The sequence below is a fragment of the Dipodomys merriami genome, unplaced genomic scaffold, assembly GCF_024711535.1.
Source record: "Dipodomys merriami isolate MVZ:Mamm:240054 unplaced genomic scaffold, mDipMer1.0.p SCAF_2, whole genome shotgun sequence".
Lineage (NCBI taxonomy): Eukaryota > Metazoa > Chordata > Mammalia > Rodentia > Heteromyidae > Dipodomys > Dipodomys merriami.
This window is the reverse complement of record NW_027203381.1, coordinates 74,572,070-74,590,152: the sequence shown is the minus strand read 5'-3', so window position 1 is coordinate 74,590,152 and position 18,083 is coordinate 74,572,070. Positions and strand designations below refer to the sequence as shown.

At 46.2% G+C, this 18,083-nt stretch overlaps 1 protein-coding gene across 1 annotated transcript; it reads left to right on the top strand.

The window, feature by feature from the left end:
• The first annotated feature begins 644 nt into the window (after positions 1-644).
• Positions 645-11,023, top strand: Adprh (ADP-ribosylarginine hydrolase). The gene is made up of 4 exons (XM_070030147.1): positions 645-825; positions 5,023-5,364; positions 7,468-7,828; positions 9,218-11,023. Exons 2-4 carry the CDS (start codon positions 5,052-5,054, stop codon positions 9,630-9,632), a joined length of 1,089 nt encoding a protein of 362 aa, XP_069886248.1. The 5' UTR covers positions 645-825; positions 5,023-5,051; the 3' UTR covers positions 9,633-11,023.
• The last annotated feature ends 7,060 nt before the right edge of the window (positions 11,024-18,083 follow it).

Below are 18,083 nucleotides of genomic sequence, written 5' to 3'. Positions count from 1 at the left end.
GGCTTCCAACCGTGATGATCCTCAGATCTCAGCCTGTTGAGCAGCTAGGATTCCAGGTGAGAACTACAGGCACAAGGCAATTTGTTTATTTTGCTGAAATGTCTCCAAGCTCTATTAGGAGCATCTCCATACCTACCTCATGGCAATAAATTCCACTTTAGGACACAATTTAGGGAAAGGAAATCAATGCGCACACACACACACACACACACACACACACACACACACACACACACACACACACACACACACACACACACACACACACACACACACACCCAACATCTATTTCCCACTTTAGGACACAATTTAGGGAAAGGAAATCAATGCATACACACACACACACACACACACCATCTATTTCCAGCTTCCTGCCACTGTGAAGACATTACTACCTGCACGCACTCATCTCAATCCTGGCAGCTACTCTCAGGGGCGCGCATGACCCTTCCCTCACTTTATGGGGGTGAGAGGGGCTGCAGGACCCTGGCCCCGGTGACAGCGGGCGGGCACCGGGCCGCAGCACGGCGGTGCGGCCGCCGGGTGACTCAGCAGGGCCGGGCCGGGCTCAGGGCGGGGCAGGCGGGGCAGGGCGGGGCAGGGCAGGAGCTAGCCCGCGTTACCCGCGGCTCGCTCGCGCGCGCGCTCCCGAGGACTCGGACCCGCGCCTGCGGCCCTGGGCGCGCTCCCGTGGGCCTCACCGCGTTCCTGCTCCTCTAGGCGCGCTCCCGAGGACCCAGGCGCGTCCTCCGTGGACTTGGCCTTCGGTTTCCTGATTCAACAGACACCCGGGCTTCCCGGGGCCCCCTTCTCCGCGGAGACCAGGTACCCCCATGCCCCCTGCTCGTTCCCCCCGGCGCGCGCTCCTCCTGGAGCGGCCCTGACAGCCCCTCTCGCGCCCCCTGAAGGGTGACAGGTTCCTCAAGGGTTTGGCTGGCGTGGGGCGGCACGCGCTTTGCTGAGCCCCCTCCCCCTTCCCCTCGCCCCTCCCCCTTCCCCTCGCCCCTTCCCCCTTCCCCTTGCCCCCGCCTCCCCATCCAGCCCCGCCTGCCCCCTCCACTCCCCTCACCTCCCCCCCCTTCCCCATGGCCCTGGTGGGACATCCCTACCTCTCCACCCCCCACCCCCACCCCCTTGGCCCTGGCGGGACATCCCTACCCCTCCACCCCCCACCCCCACCCCCTTGGCCCTGGCGGGACATCCCTACCTCTCCACCCCCCACCCCCACCCCCTTGGCCCTGGCGGGACATCCCTACCCCTCCACACCCCCCCCCCCCCCCCCCCGCCCTGAAGAAGTCTGTTGCAGGCATGTTGGGAAATGAAAAGGACTTTCTTTTTTCGGCTCACAGTTCTTGGCCTGGGGAAGTGGGAAGCCAGGGCAGTGTGATTGTCTGTGCCAAGGAAGGGAAGGAATTCTGCAGGGAAAAGATGCCGGTCCTCCTTCACCTGTTTATGACCCACAAAAAACATGCACTGGGATGGAGTCTGGGAGAATGTCGGGAAGACTCGGCCATTGGAGGAGGAAGGTTGGAACGTTAGTCCTGAGACTGTGTGGTTTGGAAGATCCTCAACTAAACAGAGAACTTCCTGATGACCAGAACTTCCTCCCAGAACATTACAAGTCAGGATACCCTAAGACGCTCACACATCCATGTTCATCGCTGCACTAGATCCACAATAGCCAAATTATGGAAACAGTTCAGATGCCACACGACAGATGAGTGTTATTTATACACAATGCAATTTTACTCCTCTGTTAGAGAGAATAAGATTATGTCATGTACAGGGAAATGGATGGAAATAGAATAAATCATGTCAAGAGAGGGAAGCCAGGCCTCAGAGAGACAAATGGCTGATTTTTTCTCTCATCTGTAGAAGCTAGATTTAAAATACACAGGAGCATATAAACAGGACTCTAGGTATTTACACAAAGTGAGACTAAAGGAGGATACTCTGAAAGGAGGAACTCAAAGGTATAACACCTTTGAACTATTTATTGCAATGGAATAGGAAATAGGTTTTTAAAAAATTGGTTGTTATTGTTGTTGGTGTTTTTGCTTTTAGTTTTTTGTTTTGTTTATTCTTTTTCTATGGGGGACAAGAGGAAGTGTGGAAATGGAGGAAGGATGAACACATGCGGGCAACGGTACTCAGTAGACACAATGCAACTTGTGGTCAGGGATGGGAGGTGGTAACTGGGGGAAAGTAAAGGAAGGGGTGAAGATAAAGGTACATATGCATTAAAAGAAATGTCTGCATTACCTCACTTATGAAACACTAACCCCACTGTACAACACTTTAACAATGACAATAAAATCAGCTTTATAAAAGTTAGTCCCCAGGCCTTCTAAAGCTGTGGTCCTGAAAATACCAGCCCACGGCAGAACATCTCCATTCCCCTCTCCTATACTGTCTAGGTTACAGATAGGAAAATGGAGTCCAGGGTGGATGGCTTGTTTACAGCTTCATTTACAAGTAATGGAATCTGAAAATAGCTGGTCACATCCTTTGTGGTCCTGGAAGCTCAGCATGATCAGAAACTGGATTGCGCAGTCCATCTTCATGGTTACTGCTTTCCCAGGTGCTCGGTACCCTTGCATCCCACCGGCAGCACAGCTGAGAAAGGACTGCAGAGATCCTAGGGTGTGAACTACACCTAGAGGAAAATGGAGTTTAGTTAAGTGGCAGTTGGGTAGGGGAAAGGTTGGAGTTGAGGGGAGGGTGAGTCCTTAAAAGTGTTTGCCAGGGCTGGGAAGGTGGCTTGCCTTATATGCATGAGGCCCTGGATTCGATTCCTCAGCACCACATAAGCAGAAAAAGCCGGAAGTGGCGCTGTGGCTCCAATGGTAGAGCGCTAGCCTTGAGCTGAAGAGCTGAGGGACAGCACCCAGGCCCAGAGTTCAGGCCCATGACTGGACGCCTCTCCCCCTTCCCCCCCCAAAAAAAAGGTGTTTGCCAACCTGTACACAAGGAGTGAGTGAATAGGGTGGGCAGGCTATGGAGGGCTTTGAACCCGAAAGCCAATGAAATAGATTACCTGGAGAAACTGGCTTAGGAAGAGTGCTTTTGGGAATTGCACCTACATGGAAGCTAGGCTTTATCAGGGATTTAATTCATGTTGGGTATGTTAGCTGAGATCCAGTACTTCAAAACTGTCTTTTAAGCCAGGGACCAGTGGTTTTTACCTGTAATCCTGATACTCATAGGGCTGAGATCTGAGGGTCAGAGTTGGAAGTCAGCCAGGGCAGGAAAGTCCATGAAAACCTTTTTGTTTTTAAATTGTTTTGTTATTATGAAAATACTGTACAGAGGGGTTACAGTTACATGAGCAAGGTAATGAGTACATTTCTTATCCAGCATTGTTGCCTCCTCCTTTGTTTTTCCCCTACCATCCCTTCCCTCCCTCCTCAGCTACAACACCTCCCCCCATGAGAATCTTATCTTGAATTAACCACCAAAAAGTTGGAAGTAGAGCTGTGGCTCAAGTGGTAGAGCACTAACCTAGGGGATAAAAGCTAACAAACAGCTTAAGTTCAAGCCCTAATACCAGCACAAAAGCAAAAGCTTAAGACAACTGTTGGGCTGTGAATGTGGCTTAGTGGTAGAGTGCTTGTCTAGCATCCATGAAGCCCTGGGTTCGATTCGTCAGTACCACATAAACAGAAAAAGCTGGAAGTGGCACTGTGGCTCCATTGGTAGAGTGCTAGCCTTGAACAAAAGAAGTCCAGGGACAGTGCCCTGGCCCTGAGTTCAAGCCACAGGACTGGCAAAAACAAAACAAAAAACCCAAAACAAAAATCAAAAACAAAAAACAAGTGTCCCTTAGAAGAAAACAAGTTTTTCTAAAGTTTTTTTATTAGCATAAAATAGTTGTACAATGGGTTTTCATTTGATCTTTCCATAGACACATACAGTGTACCCCAACAACCTTACCTCTATCAGTTTCCTTTATCTCTTCGCTCCTCAAAACAATTTCAATGGATTTAATTCTTCTATTTTCATATATGCATGTAAAGTAATTTGACCTTCATATTCACTTCCATTCACCCTCATTCTCCCCACCCTCGACCTCCCTTCTTAGTGAGGTAGTAACTGTTGAAGTGTTTTATAAACTGTGTTGTGATACCAGGAAGGAATGTTGGTGCTTATATATATATATATTTTGGGTCCAGTCATGGGGCCTGAACTCTGGGTCTGAGTGTTGTCCCTCAGCTCTTCAGCTCAAGGGTAGCGCCACAGCTAATCACAGCTAGAGCCAAAGCTAGAACTACAGCGCCATTTCCGGCTTTTTCTTTTTTTGCTTACGTGGTATCGAACCCAGGGCCTCATGCATGCAAGGCAAATGCTCTACCACCGAGCCACCTCCTACCCCTGTTGGTACTTATATAACTGAGAGATGCTCTTCCAAAACCAAATCTCAACTAAGAAGAAAAAAAGTGATTAGCTTGAGCTGACATGAAGAATTTAATGGCTTGATATTCACCAGAGGCAAAGATACAATTCAAATCTGGGGCTGGATACTGGTTGTTCATGCCTGTAATCCTTGCTACTCAGGAGACTGAGATCTGAGGATCATGCTTCAAATCCAGCCTGGGCAGGAAAGTCCTTGAGACTTTTATCTCCAGTTAACCACCAGAAAACTGAACGTGAAGCTGTGGCTCAAAGTGGTAGAGTGCTAGCCTTAGAGTAAAAAAGCTTAGGGACAGAGCCCAGGCCATGAGTTTAAGCTGCATGACTGAAAAAATTATCTGGGGCTTTGAAGTCAGACAGAGGCATATGGAATCTGAGACCTGTCACTTGATAGCTCTGTGACCTGGGACAGATCTCTTAGTGTTTCTAACACTACATTATCTCCATGATCCTCAATTTACTTATATGTTAGGCAGGCCTAATAACACATACTTCATGTAAGCATTAAATGAGGGGCCTCTAATACTGGGCCTCCTGGTAGTGAAGTGTAGGGAGTGAAGTGTAGTTGGAGCTCTTGTTTTTTCAGATGGTTCTTTTGCCATCTTCATTCAGGCATCTGCACTGCTCTTGTGAAGCCCAGCATGTGTGGAGGCCTGATAGAGAAGTATGTGGCGGCCATGTTGCTGAGTGCAGCTGGGGATGCCCTGGGGTACTTCAACGGGAAATGGGAATTCCTTCGGAGCGGGGAGAAGATTCACCAGCAGCTGGCCCAGATGGGTGGCCTGGAAGCCATAGATGTGGAACTGTGGAGAGTCAGTGATGACACAGTAATGCACCTGGCCACAGCTGAAGCCCTCCTGGAGGCTGGAAAAGCCCCCAGCTTGGATCAACTGTATCCTCTCCTAGCCAAGCATTACCAGGACTGCATGGGAGACATGGATGGCCGAGCACCAGGTGAGCTCAGCCTGGGGGAGGGCCAAGGTGGGTAGATAGTAAAATAGCCCAAAGAAATCATTAATAAGGGGCTGGGAAGGTGGCTCAGTGGTAGAGCGCTTGCCTTGCATGCCTGAGGCTCTGGGTTCGATTCCTCAGCACCACATAAGCAAAAAGAAAGAAGCCTGAAGTGGCACTGTGGCTCAAGTGGTAGAGCGCTAGCCTTGAGCTGAAGAGCTGAGGGACAGCACCCAGGCCCAGAGTTCAGGCCCCATGACCGGGCTCCCCCCACCAAAAAAAAGAAATCATTAATAAGATTGATGTTGGCTTACTTGCCAAGGAAATAAGCCTGTGGTTGTGATGAAATAGAAACATCCTAAACATCTTCTAATTGATCTAATGATGGGGATACATTCACAGCTATATGAAATTATGCAGATGAGTGTTTCCTGATATGGGAAGGTATAGATGTGAAGTGAATATACCACCATTGGAAGTCTGAGAATGGATCTCTGTGGTGAAAGAGGTCTGGATGCATATACACAATGATATATAATAATAGCCTTTCTTATTTTCCTCTTGCTTAATCATGTTTTCTAATTTAAAAAATGAAAACTATAAACAAAAGCATTTGTTTGTTTGTTTTTTTCTTTTTTAGCCAGGCATGATGGTGCATGCCTGTAATCCCAGCACTCAGGCTAAGGTGGGAGGCTTTTGCAAATTACAGGCCAACCTGAGAGCCTAGCTCAGAAAAATGACATTGTCTTTCTTCTGTGTGTGTGTACACCTAGTACCTCTGTGTCCATGTTTCTTTTCTCATAAGGATACCATTCAGATAGGATTACTCTTCATCCCGATGTCTCAGTTTAGTTTAATCATCTCTTGAGGAGTCCTATCTCCAGTTTTTTTTTTATACCAGATATTAGGGCTTCAACGTCTGAATTTGGACTTCAACACATGAACACAGTGTAGCCCCTGAATTCCTCCCCAGTATTATACATAGGGATGTCTCTTTAGCCCAAGGATTGGCCTTAGAAACTAAACTCTCTTCATTTTTTTCCCCCATAGCATCGAATATCTCCTCAGATTGGCATCTAGAGTATTTCTAACTCCTCCTTCTCCTCCTCCTCTTTAGAAAAGCAGCTTAATTAGGAAAAGAAAATAATAGTATGCTAATTTGACCAGCTGGATTGTACAAGGAAGTAAGGATATAGAAACTCCCCTTTTGATGTCCTCCAAGAAAGACGACATTTATAGACACCTTGTTTTTCTCTCAGCTCTCTAGCCTCAGTCTGGCATGGGAAGAGATACTTTCCTTCTCTGCCTGTGTCATCTATGAACATGGCTGTGAGTAAACTAGCCAGTAATAGAGCAGTATGCTCTGACTCCCTAGTATGCTTCTGCCATTGGTTGGCTCCAAAGGTAGTCACAGGTCCTCAGGACAATAGAACAATGGGATAAGCGCACTTACACCACTGTTACCCAGGGGACAGACTGAGCTTCACTATAAAATTTGGGGCTTTTTTTCTGATGTTTAGAAACTTTATCAGGTGTCTTTTCAGTTTGTTTGCTTGTATGTTTTCTTTTTGCTTATGTGATGCTGAGGAATCGAACCCAGGGCCTCATGCATGCAAGGCAAGCACTCTACCACTGAGCCACCTTCCCAGCTCTGTTTTCTTTTTTGGTCCGGAGATTTGAACTCAGGATCTCACATTGGCAAGGTAGACGTCTACAACTTGTACCACATCCTGGTCCTTTTTGCTTTAGTTTATTTTTTCAGTTAAAGTCTTGTGCTTTTGCCTGGGCTGACCTTGGATCATGATCCTCCTATTCCCTTCCCACCCTCCCCTATAACTTGGATTATAAGTGTGTATCACCATGCCTATCTTGTTTTGTTTTTCTGAGAGAAGCTTCACTCTTTTGGCTGGACTGGCCTGGCCTCAAACTGAAATCCTCCCATTTCCACTTCCTGTGCAGCTGGGATTACAAGGGTTGTGTCACCACACTGGGTCCCTTGACTTTCCCTTTCTATCAGAGAAACCTGGAGACAGCATAGCTGTTTCTTCCTGCTGGGGCCTTGGCTTTGGTGACTCTGACCTCGCTCTGTACCCCATGTGTCCTCAGGTGGCGCCTCCATGAGTAATGCGATGCAGCTGGAGCCCCATAAGGCCAATGGCTGGAGGATTCCCTTCAACAAGCGAGAAGGTGGCTGTGGGGCTGCCATGCGGGCCATGTGCATCGGCCTCAGGTTCCCCCACCACAGCCAACTGGAGACACTGATCCGAGTGAGCATTGAGAGTGGGCGGATGACCCACCACCACCCAACAGGGTACCTGGGAGCCCTGGCTTCGGCCCTTTTTACAGCCTATGCAGTGAATGGCAAACCACCCTGGCAGTGGGGAAAAGGACTGATGGAGGTGTTACCAGAAGCTCAAAAATACATTGTTCAGTCAGGCTACTTTGTGGAGGAGAATCTTCAACACTGGTGAGTCTGCTGGCCTGTGCCTCCTCTGGCCTGTGGGTGAATGTGTGTGTGTGCATGTGTATGCACCGAGCATGCGTGCCCAGGACTCAGAGATGATGGCAGCCATCTTGGTTCTTACCACCCAGCCCCCTCCCTGCCCTCCCACTGAGGCCTTCAAATTCCCTTCCAGCCATGGTGGCTGTAAGTAGCCGATTAGACCCCCAAGGTAGTGATGTGTTTGCAGTGCCTCCAGTGCTGTGTATTCTGGCTTTCTATAGTTATTTTTCCCTCCTCTCTGACTTTTTCTTTTTCTTTTTTTTAAATAATCTCTTTGGCCATCCTATGCTGAGGTAGTTTCTTGTTTGTGTGTGTGTGTTTTTTTTTTTGTTTGTCCTAAGGCTTGAACTCTGGGCCTGGGCACTGTCCCTCTTCAGCTCAAGGCTTGTGCTTTACCACTTGAACCACAACACCACTTCTGGTTTTCTGGTGGTTTATTGGGGATAAGAGTCTCACGGACTTTCCTGCCCAGCCTGGCTCTGAACTGTGATCCTCAGATATCAGCCTCCTTAGTAACTAGGGTTACAGGTGTGAGCCACCCGGCACCCGGCTTCTTGGTTATTTCTTATTTGCCTGGAACTTGTTTTTCCCATTACTGTCTTGATATGAATAGCAATTTGAATAGCAGTCTTTGCTTGGAATGCCCAAGAGATGATAGTTCTTTTCCATTAGCTACTTAATAAGCAGTAAGGCCGCATCTTCCCCTTTCTGTGAGTTTACTTCTCATTCTCTCTCGTAGAATAAAAAGGTCCAGAGCTTTCTGCTGGTCATCGATGGTTGTAATGTTCCAGTTTCCCATTGATAAATGACATTTGACACTACTTTCAACCCTGGAAAAGCTAACTTTTGTTTCTTATATATCTTCTTTATTTAGCAATGGTGTCCCAGTATTGTTTATGTAGATGTTTAGCAAAAGAAAATGTATGAAATGAATGGCTGTTGGAGCTAACTTTGAGTTTTTTATTTTATTGGGTTTTTTGTTTTGTTTTGTTTTGTTTTGGGTCCGGTCGTGGGGCCTGAACTCTGGGCCTGGGCGCTGTCCCTCAGCTCTTCAGCTCAAGGCTAGCGCTCTACCACTTGAGCCACAGCGCCACTTCCGGCTTTTTTCTTGTTGCTTATGTGGTGCTGAGGAATTGAACCCAGGGACTCAGGCATGCAAGGCAAGCGCTCTACCATTGAGCCACCTTCCCAGCCCCTAACTTTGAGTTTTAATGTAGTTTACATTAGTGCAAGTAGTTGAAGTCATCTCAGACTGTTCTTTGTTCTCACATTTACCTGCTGTTTTTCCTTATAGCTTATGATTTCAGTTTTTCAATTGCCTCTCTCTCTCTCTTTTTTTTTTCTTTCTCCCAGGTCCTACTTTCAAGATCAATGGGAAAAATACCTGAACCTTAGAGGCATTCTGGATGGCAAGTCAGCCCCTACCTCCCACCAGCCCTTCACTGTGAAAGAGAGAGACCAGTTCTACACCTCCCTGAGCTACTCTGGCTGGGGTGGCAGCAGCGGACACGATGCTCCTATGATTGCCTATGATGCCATCCTTGCTGCTGGGGACTCATGGAAAGAGCTTGCCCACCGGGCCTTTTTCCACGGTGGAGACAGTGATTCTACTGCCGCCATTGCTGGCTGCTGGTGGGGAGTTATGTATGGTTTTCAAGGAGTGAGTCCCTCCAACTATGAGAAACTAGAGTATAGACACCGTCTGGAAGAGACAGCGAGGGCTTTACATTCTCTGGTGTCAAAGGAGGACACTGCCATGGGCCTCTAGGAAGATGTGAGGTTCACTTCTGTTGGTGTTTTCTTCTGTGTGGTCCCTTTTCTGCTAAGTGCCTTTTCCTTGTACCCACAGTCAATGGTCTTAACCTTGTGCTCTTCAGCTCAAGGCGAGAGCTCTACTGCTTGAGCCACAGCATCACTTCCGGTTTTCTAATGGTTTATTGGAGATAAGAGTCTCACGGACTTTCCTGCCTGGGCTGGCTTTGAACCGTGATCCTCAAATCTCAGCCTCCTAAGTAGTTAGGATAACAGGCATGAGCCACTGGCGCCTGGCTTTTAACCTTGTACTCAGGGAGTTTCAAGATAACAAGTGTCACAGGCACTTTGAGTTCAGTCTTTCCAGACCCTGAATTTCTCCCTCTTCTTGGATTGAAGAGTCTTTTGTCTTTGTTAATGGGATCACTGTCTCCCATGACAGACATCTCAGAGCCACATATTTGAGCCTTTGTTTTCATCATCTGATTGTTCTAAAAGTTAGTTTACCTTCTGTTTGATCTCCTCCTCCCCCATCCACCTCAAGTGGACTTGAAGACAGAGATTTGAGTGCAAAGAGTTTATTTGAGAGGTTAATCCAGGAAGCAACTGTAGGAGAATGGGGAAGTGAGATAAAAAGGAGGAGAATCACACAGGGTATGGAAATGAGTGGGTTTTCACAGTGGGCGTCTGGAGGCACAGTCTCTCTGGTCCTCTGCCCACCTAAAAGGCCAGCAAACTGGAATGTATATGCACCCACTTCTTTGTGGTTGGTTGAGGACCACTGTAAGGGATATTAACTCTGGCACTTCTCAGCTTGCCTTTTGTGCAAACAGGAATGTCTTCAGAGGTAGATGCAGAGATGCTTGCAGGGGGAGCTGTAATATAAGGTGCACGGGAACAATGAGGATACTCACAGATTCAAACAGCATCTGCTACACTGTTCTGCCTCCTCATGTAGTTCAATAGATCACCTCTTTTATCTTTTTAACTGAATATTTTTACCTTGTTGATTGAATACTTTTCAGCTGAATTTCTGCAGTCCAATTACACAAGTCTAGGCACAAGTCTAGTCAGATGCTGTTGTAACATACTCTCAGTATTTCCTCTCCATTGTCCTTTAACACATTAGCAGTTTTGTTATTTTTTTAATTTTCCTGGCTGTATTCTCCTTGAGACAGAACCTAGCACAGTGCCTGCGCATACAATAGACCTTTAATAAGAGTGTATTAAATAAATGTTGCCTTCACTAGATACTGTGTTGGAAATGAACTAGACAACTTGGGAGGGAGGTTGGGAGAGAAAAATTGAGGGAGAGGGTAACACTGAAAAGAAATGTACTCATTACATGACTTATATAACTATAACCTCAGTAATCACTTTTACAATAAAAATTAAATGAGTAAATAAACGTGGCTAACTAGTTCCTATGTGGCGCTTCCTTCATGACTGTCCAAAGTCATCCTTACAAATAACAAATGGATCATGCTGAATTTGTAGGTGTGTTAATGAGTGTACCAGTTCCTTTCCTTATCTTCATGCTTTCTTCTTCTCTCCTCTGATGACCTTGCTTCCTAACTCTCTGAAAAATAGAACAATTGGAAAAGAATAATTGCCCCCTTTCCTGTTGTCACTACTGCCTATCCACCTGGGGGGAAGGAGAAAGAGAGGAAGGAGGAGGAGGAGAAAGAAGAAGAGATAAGAGAAAGAAAAGCGAAGGGAAGATGAGCATGAATGGCAAATGAGGAAAGAGATAATACATTTAATTATAGGTATAATGTTAGAGCAAGTCAGTATGAAGTATGGGTAGGTCCTGTTTGACAAGTTAATATGTACTAAAAAGCAGATAACATATGTAATAGTATTGGGGTGAATGGTACTTTTGACCTGCATGTGATTTGTGACCTAAGGTCACAAGATGTCACCTACAAGTCTTGGCAATAATTTCTTGTATGGCCTGCAAAATCAATGTTGGCCTCACCCACCTTTGGAGCTTCTCTGATCACACTTTCCATTTACTCTTCCATCTGCCTCTCTGGAGTCAGTCCACATGCATCATTTTTAATAGCCACAGAGCTGCTGAGATACTACAGGGGAAGAATGGAGGTTCTGATTATTTTACTAACCAGACACCGATTGGACCAACTCAAGGAATGGCTACCTGGGGTTGGTGAAGGAGCCATGGTCATTTCAATAGTGACAGGGAGATAGCCTTGCTTTTTCAAACAGTTCCTCTTTTCATTCTCTTCCTCTTCCCCTTCCTGCTCCTTCCCCCCTCCTCTTCTTCCTCCCCCTCCTCCCCCTCCTCCCCCTCCTCCTCCTCCTCCTCTTCCTCCTTTTCTTCTTCCACCTCCTCCTCCTCTTCGGACTTGGGAAGAGTGAGACCTAAGCTTTTTTCATGATAGGGGAAGGAAAAGAGGATGAGGAAGAGGGTGTTGCTTAGCAGTTCACACTAACCAGCTTACTGTTGAAGAAATTGGGCCCAGAGAAATGGTCATTCATTCAAAGTCACATAGCTTGGGTGAAGTGGAGCTGGGATTTAAGCCCAGGTTCCTCTCTGTAAGACCTAGGAAGAAATCAGACCAAGTGTTTTTCCTTCCTATTTTTTAACACTTCTCACAGCAGATAGCTGGGTCAGGCAGTATTCTTACCAACCAAGCAAGCCTCCACTGGTATCACTGGCTGACCTCTGATTCAGCCCTGATGCTGTTTACCTAGAGTTAGTCTTAGATCCAAGGTTGTGGAGAGCTCAGTCTCCCAGGACTGCCTGCTCCATTTCAGGTGACAGTCACAAGTTCTAGACCACAGCCTGTACTTCCAAGGAACTGGCTAGAGTTCCCTTAACTCCCTTTTCAAGTTCAATGAATTTGTTGGGGCAGCTCACCGAACTCAGGAATATCACTGATTCATCTCTAGCAGCTTTCTGTAAAGGTTACCAATGAACAGCAGATGTAAGAATTGTGGAGGGCAAGACTGGTGGGAAGGGCACACCACCCTCCAGCAATCTCCACATGTCCAGTAATTTGGAAGCTCTCCAAAGCCAGTCCTTGCCACCATGATTGATGATGTCACTGCCTATTGGTCAACTTAACCTCTAGCTTCCCTATCCTCGTGGGAGGTGTGTGTGTGTGTGTGTGTGTGTGTAAGATTCCAACCCTCTAATCATATGATCAGATTCCTGGCAACCAGTCTCTATTCTGAGATCATCCTGGAGCCCAGCAAGCATCACCGCCTAGAACAAAAGATTCTCCTACCACTCAGGAAATTACAAAGGCTGTAAGAATTCTGTGCAGGAACTGGAGTCAAAGATCAAATATTAGAGCAAGACTTTCTCCTAGTGTCTTTATCTACAAAAGGGTTTTTTTGTTTGTTTTTTGGGCTCTGTGCCAAGAACTGAAGACAGAAACCAAATATATACTTACTATGTCACAATATTACCGTCCTCAAGGCCTTTTTCCTCTGTACACTGTCGTACTCTTATTGTTAACTGTGAATGTTAGAAAATCATTCCTTAGTATCAGGATGAAACTCATGAGTGAGATGGTATTGGATAATGGCTTGTCCTCCATCCTTCACCTTCCCACAATCAATAGGTGAGGTCAGAGGAAAAGTGGTGGTTTCAGAACCACGTCTGCTCATGGGGTAAGAAGAGGACAGAGCTGCGTCAGGTAAAGTTGTGAAATGGGCCGCCATCTTCACTGTCCTCTCAGTACCTCTCCCCTCCTCAGAGACTTCCCCTTCCTCTGCCCCCATTCTACCCCTGGCCATTGAGATGCTGCATCCAAAGCTTAGGCTAGCACACAGGCTTCTCTCTGTGTGCTGTATTTGGCAAAACCCACTAACCCCTCTCTCCCCTCTGGCTCCCCCGCCCCCCACCTCCGGCCAAAGTTCCTGCTTCCCCTCTTGGGGCCTGTCATCGTGTATACAGGCTGTGTGATTTTTCAGAGTCTCTGGACTTGAACCTCATGGACTTCCAACTCTGACAATGAAAGAACATGAGTCTTAGAGGGGATTGTGTGAAGCTGGAGATAGAACCAAAAACAAAACAAATCCCACAGTCCTTCAGTTGCTCCCAACTCCAGAGTTTTGGGTTGAGGTTGGCATTTATTAATAGAAGACTTCACAACAGTGTTCCTCATCCTTGTGGCTGGGATATGCACAATCCTTCCTTACTGCCAGTGCCAGCAGGTGAAGGTGATATGGCATGATTAAATAAAAATCTTTGAACCCATTCTGGTACAGGTGCTAGCTACACAGATAGATATGGCAGGAACAAAGAAGGTAAAACTTCAGTGAACAAAATCGAGAAATATGGCCTTAAACAAACAGCAGTCTGCTTTCTGCTAGAGACTACCTAGTGGAGGAGACATTTGGTTGAGGTGAGTTTTCTGCTATCCCTTTTTCCACCACCCCCAAATCCAGGAGACCTGAGAGATTGGTACTCTCTGAATGTGTGCTTTTTGTGTGTGAGTGCCAGTCCTCGGGCTTGAACTCAGGGCCTGGATTGCTTGAGCTTCTTTTGCTCAAGGCTAGCACTCTACTTGTTGAGCCACAGCTCCACTGTCAGCTTTGTGATGGTTTATTAGAGATGAGTCTCAGGGACTTTCTGCCAGGTCTGGCTTTGAACTACAATCCTCAGGTCCAGTCTTGTGAGTAGCTAGGATGACATGCATGAGCCATGGGCGCCCAGCTGAAGGTATGCATTTTCCTGTGCTACTGGAGCATGGCATGGACTGCAGATCCCTGCAGACTAGGAGAGTTGGCACCAAGGATGCCTGCCTTCAGGGTTGTGGTGAGGATGAGACTGGGTAGTAAACCAGGCTCAGTGCAGTGGAGAAGGATGTGGTCATTGGTGCCTGTGTCTCAGATGAAAATCCTTCCTCTGTCACTTTGTGTAGTCTTTCTGGGGCAAGTGACTTAATCTACTTCTACTTCTGTTTCTATGTGTATAAAATAGGGCCAATAGACACACCTACCTTGTGGAATTGTACATTTTATTTATTTATAATGGGGCTTTAACTCAGGGCCTCATGTTACTTGACTTCTTTGCTCAAGGCTGGCACTCTACTACTTGAGCTACACCTCTACTTTTGACTTTTTTGCTGGCTTATTACTTTCCTGCCCAGAATAACTTCAAATTGAGATTCTTAGGTCTCTATCTCTTGAGTAGCTAGGATTAGAGGCATGAGCCACCAGTGTAGACCTTGTATATTTTACATTGAATAGTAATCACTCAGAAATGTAGATATGTCAACTTATACTACCCATATATTACTGCTGTCTTTAAAAAAATGTATCTAGGGCTGGGAAGGTGGCTCAGTGGCAGAGTGCTTGCCTTGCATGTGTGAGGCCCTGGGTTCGATTCCTCAGCACCAACATAAGCAGAAAAAGCTGGAATGGCACTGTGGCTCAAGTGGTAGAGCACTAGCCTTGAGCTGAAGAGCTGAGGGACAGCGCCCAGGCCCAGAGTTCAGGCCCCACAAAAAAGTGACTTCTTTAGTGACTTCTTTCATCTAGTCTGTCGTGAAATGGGAGATCCAGGGAAATCCCAGGACTTTTTTTTTTTTTTTTTTTTTTGCAGTTGTACCGTATACCCAATGATAAGCCTGTATTGCTCACAAATAATTTTACCTTGAAGCTAAGTGATGTCAGGGAACAAGCACTAAATTTTAGAATCAAACGTTCATTTGAAAATGACCTAATTTTCCCATCTCTGTCTATACTTGGAGGCTTGAAGTTACTCCAAGACATACAAGATTTTTGTGTAGGCCAAACTGGTCTTTTGTCTGAGTAAATGTAACACATGTCTCCATCTGTTCTTCCTGGGAAAACAGACAAGAATAAAGTTGTTTTATTTTTCTGGTCCTAGGACTCAGGGCCTAGGCACTGTCCCTGAGTTTTTTTTGCTTAAGGCTACCAATTCTACCACTTGAGCCACAGCTCCCCTTCTAGCTTCTCTCTCTCTCTCTCTCTCTCTCTGTGTGTGTGTGTGTGTGTGTGTGTGTGTGTGGTTAATTGGAAGTAAGTGTCATGGATTCTTCTATTCAGGCTGGCTTTGAACGGTGATCTTCAGATCTCAGTTTCCTCAGTAGCTAGGTAAGATGATAGGATTAAGTCACCAGTGCCCAACGTGAAGATGTTTGTAAATGAAAGCTAGCAGCAAAGGTCGTAGCTCAGTGGTAAGATGTTTACCTAGCAGGCTAGAAGGTATTGGTCTGATCTCTAGTACTACACACAAAGGAAGGCTCAAATTATGGTGTTTAGGGTGCAAATGAAACATTATCTTTCTCCATAAACATTTTGATTGTTCTAAGTGTGAAATGGATTCACTATGTACTGGTTACCAACTTCTCTTAGTTAAGTGAAACAAGATACCTCTACCACCATCGCCACTGCCTTCTTCCAACCCAGGCCACATAACCGGAAGTGAACTTACTACCTATTGCCTGGTGACCAGAACAACAGAAATCTTAGGAGTTGTTGCCAGCTAGTTCCTCAAGGCTCAGGAACGTTGCCAGAGGCAGACAGTCTCATTTGCATGTGCCCATTAGGCTGCAGCTTAGGGACCCCAGAAAGTGACTGGCACCGCTTTATATCCCAGGGATGCACGAATTACTGGGCAAAGCATTGAAAGACATCCTATTTCTGGCAAGGGGGAGGCAAGAAGGCCAGAATAGAGGTTACTGTGGCTAGTTCACAACTCTGTCAAGATGTAGTGCATTTATTCTTGAAAACTCCAGGCAAGAAAAGAGGAGAACAGTTTCTGACAGGAGAACAGCCCTCGGTGACCTATGCTCTTCCCTGCTTGTTGTCATGCAGAGTAAATGAGGGCTGGTCCTTCCAGAATCATCTTAAGTGCATTAAAAAAAAATAATTTTATTTATTTTTTGGTGAACATACTGTACAGAGGGGTTACAATTACATGGGCAGGATAATGCATACATTTCTTATAAAGCATTGCAGCCTCCTCCTTTGTTTACCCTTCACATCCCTTCCCAGCCTCCCCCCTCAACCCGCCACCTAATCCTCCCCCCCCCCCCCCCGCACCAACGTTGTAAAGCTCGTTTTCAACATGACAAACTGTACTTCTCATTGTTGCAACAGGTCCACCTGTATCCTTAAACGACTTGTTTTTCCCCATATCCTCCACAAGTTATACTGACATCAAATATAGTGAAAGCAGGGGTTATACTGTGGGGGAGGGACATACAAAGCAACAAAGAGATAATCTTATAAATGCGTTAGAAACAAATGCATGGAAGAAAAAAAATTAGAATACATATCTAAGGGTTCATTTTCCTAACATCACATTATCTGACCTTTTCCGCTTGACTCATACATATACTAGATATTGCAAATAAGGGAAACCATGGGACCTATGTTTCTTTGGGCCTGGCTTACTTCTTAAGTGCATTTCTTGCAGTGATGGCACAGTACCAATGCCTCTTGAAGGATGAGGTCTGCACAGGACAGGGATTCAGAGCATGGATTCTGGGGCTAGAATATTGTTTTAAATCCTAGCTTTACACAACTTTGTGCAGATTCCTCTCTCCGCCCTGACTGCAAGATAAAATACACAAGTCCACAAGGCTCACTTTCTAGTTAGTGTTCAGAAAGGAAGATCCTGGCCTGCAGCTGTGACTTTGGCTTTGCAATTTAGGGAGTGCCCGGGGCCCTGCCCCATCACCTGCCTAGAAATAGCTCCCTGTGGTTTCTGCTACTCCTTGGGGGGAAATGGTTAAGCAGTAACACCATCCCCCCTCCCGTTCCAGGTCCAGCTTTGTCAATTCTACCGACGGAGTCTTGCTAGTGTATTTTTCCTTTTCTACTATTTTGTTTTCTTCATCTGTACATTCAGAATTTGCATATCTCTTTTTAGAGGTTAGATTTACTTTACTCTCAGGACTCTAGTAAAAGGTAGTGCTTGGGCCTGGGAAGGTGGCTTAGTGGTAGAGTGCTTGCCTAGCATGCATGAAGCCCTGGGTTCAATTCCTCAGTATCACATAAACAGAAAAGGCTGGAAGTGGTGCTGTGGCTCAAGTAGTAGAGCACTAGCCTTGAGCAAAAGAGGCTCACAGACAGCGCCCAGGCCCTGAGTTCAAGTCCTGGGACTGGCTAAAAAGAAAGAAAGAAAGAAGGTAGTGCTTTCTTGAAACAAATTTAATTTTCGTCTCATATTCTGTCCAGTAAATATTCACTGAGCATGTTTCCTGGGCTCCACTCTGTGCCAGGTCCTGGAGATTCAAAACTAAAACGCAAGTTCTACCCTAAGGGGCTCAGGCTTCTGAGCAAGACAAACATGTCCGCAGAAGATTCCAGCACAGTGAAGCTTTTGTAACTCCTGAGAGATAAAGGACTGACTTGCTCATCACTGGCATTGTGATGGGAAATGGGCAATCATTTCCTGATCATGTTTGGCTCAGAGAGGAAGAACAGGGTGTTTTAATGTCCCCTGGTTTCAAGGAAAAAA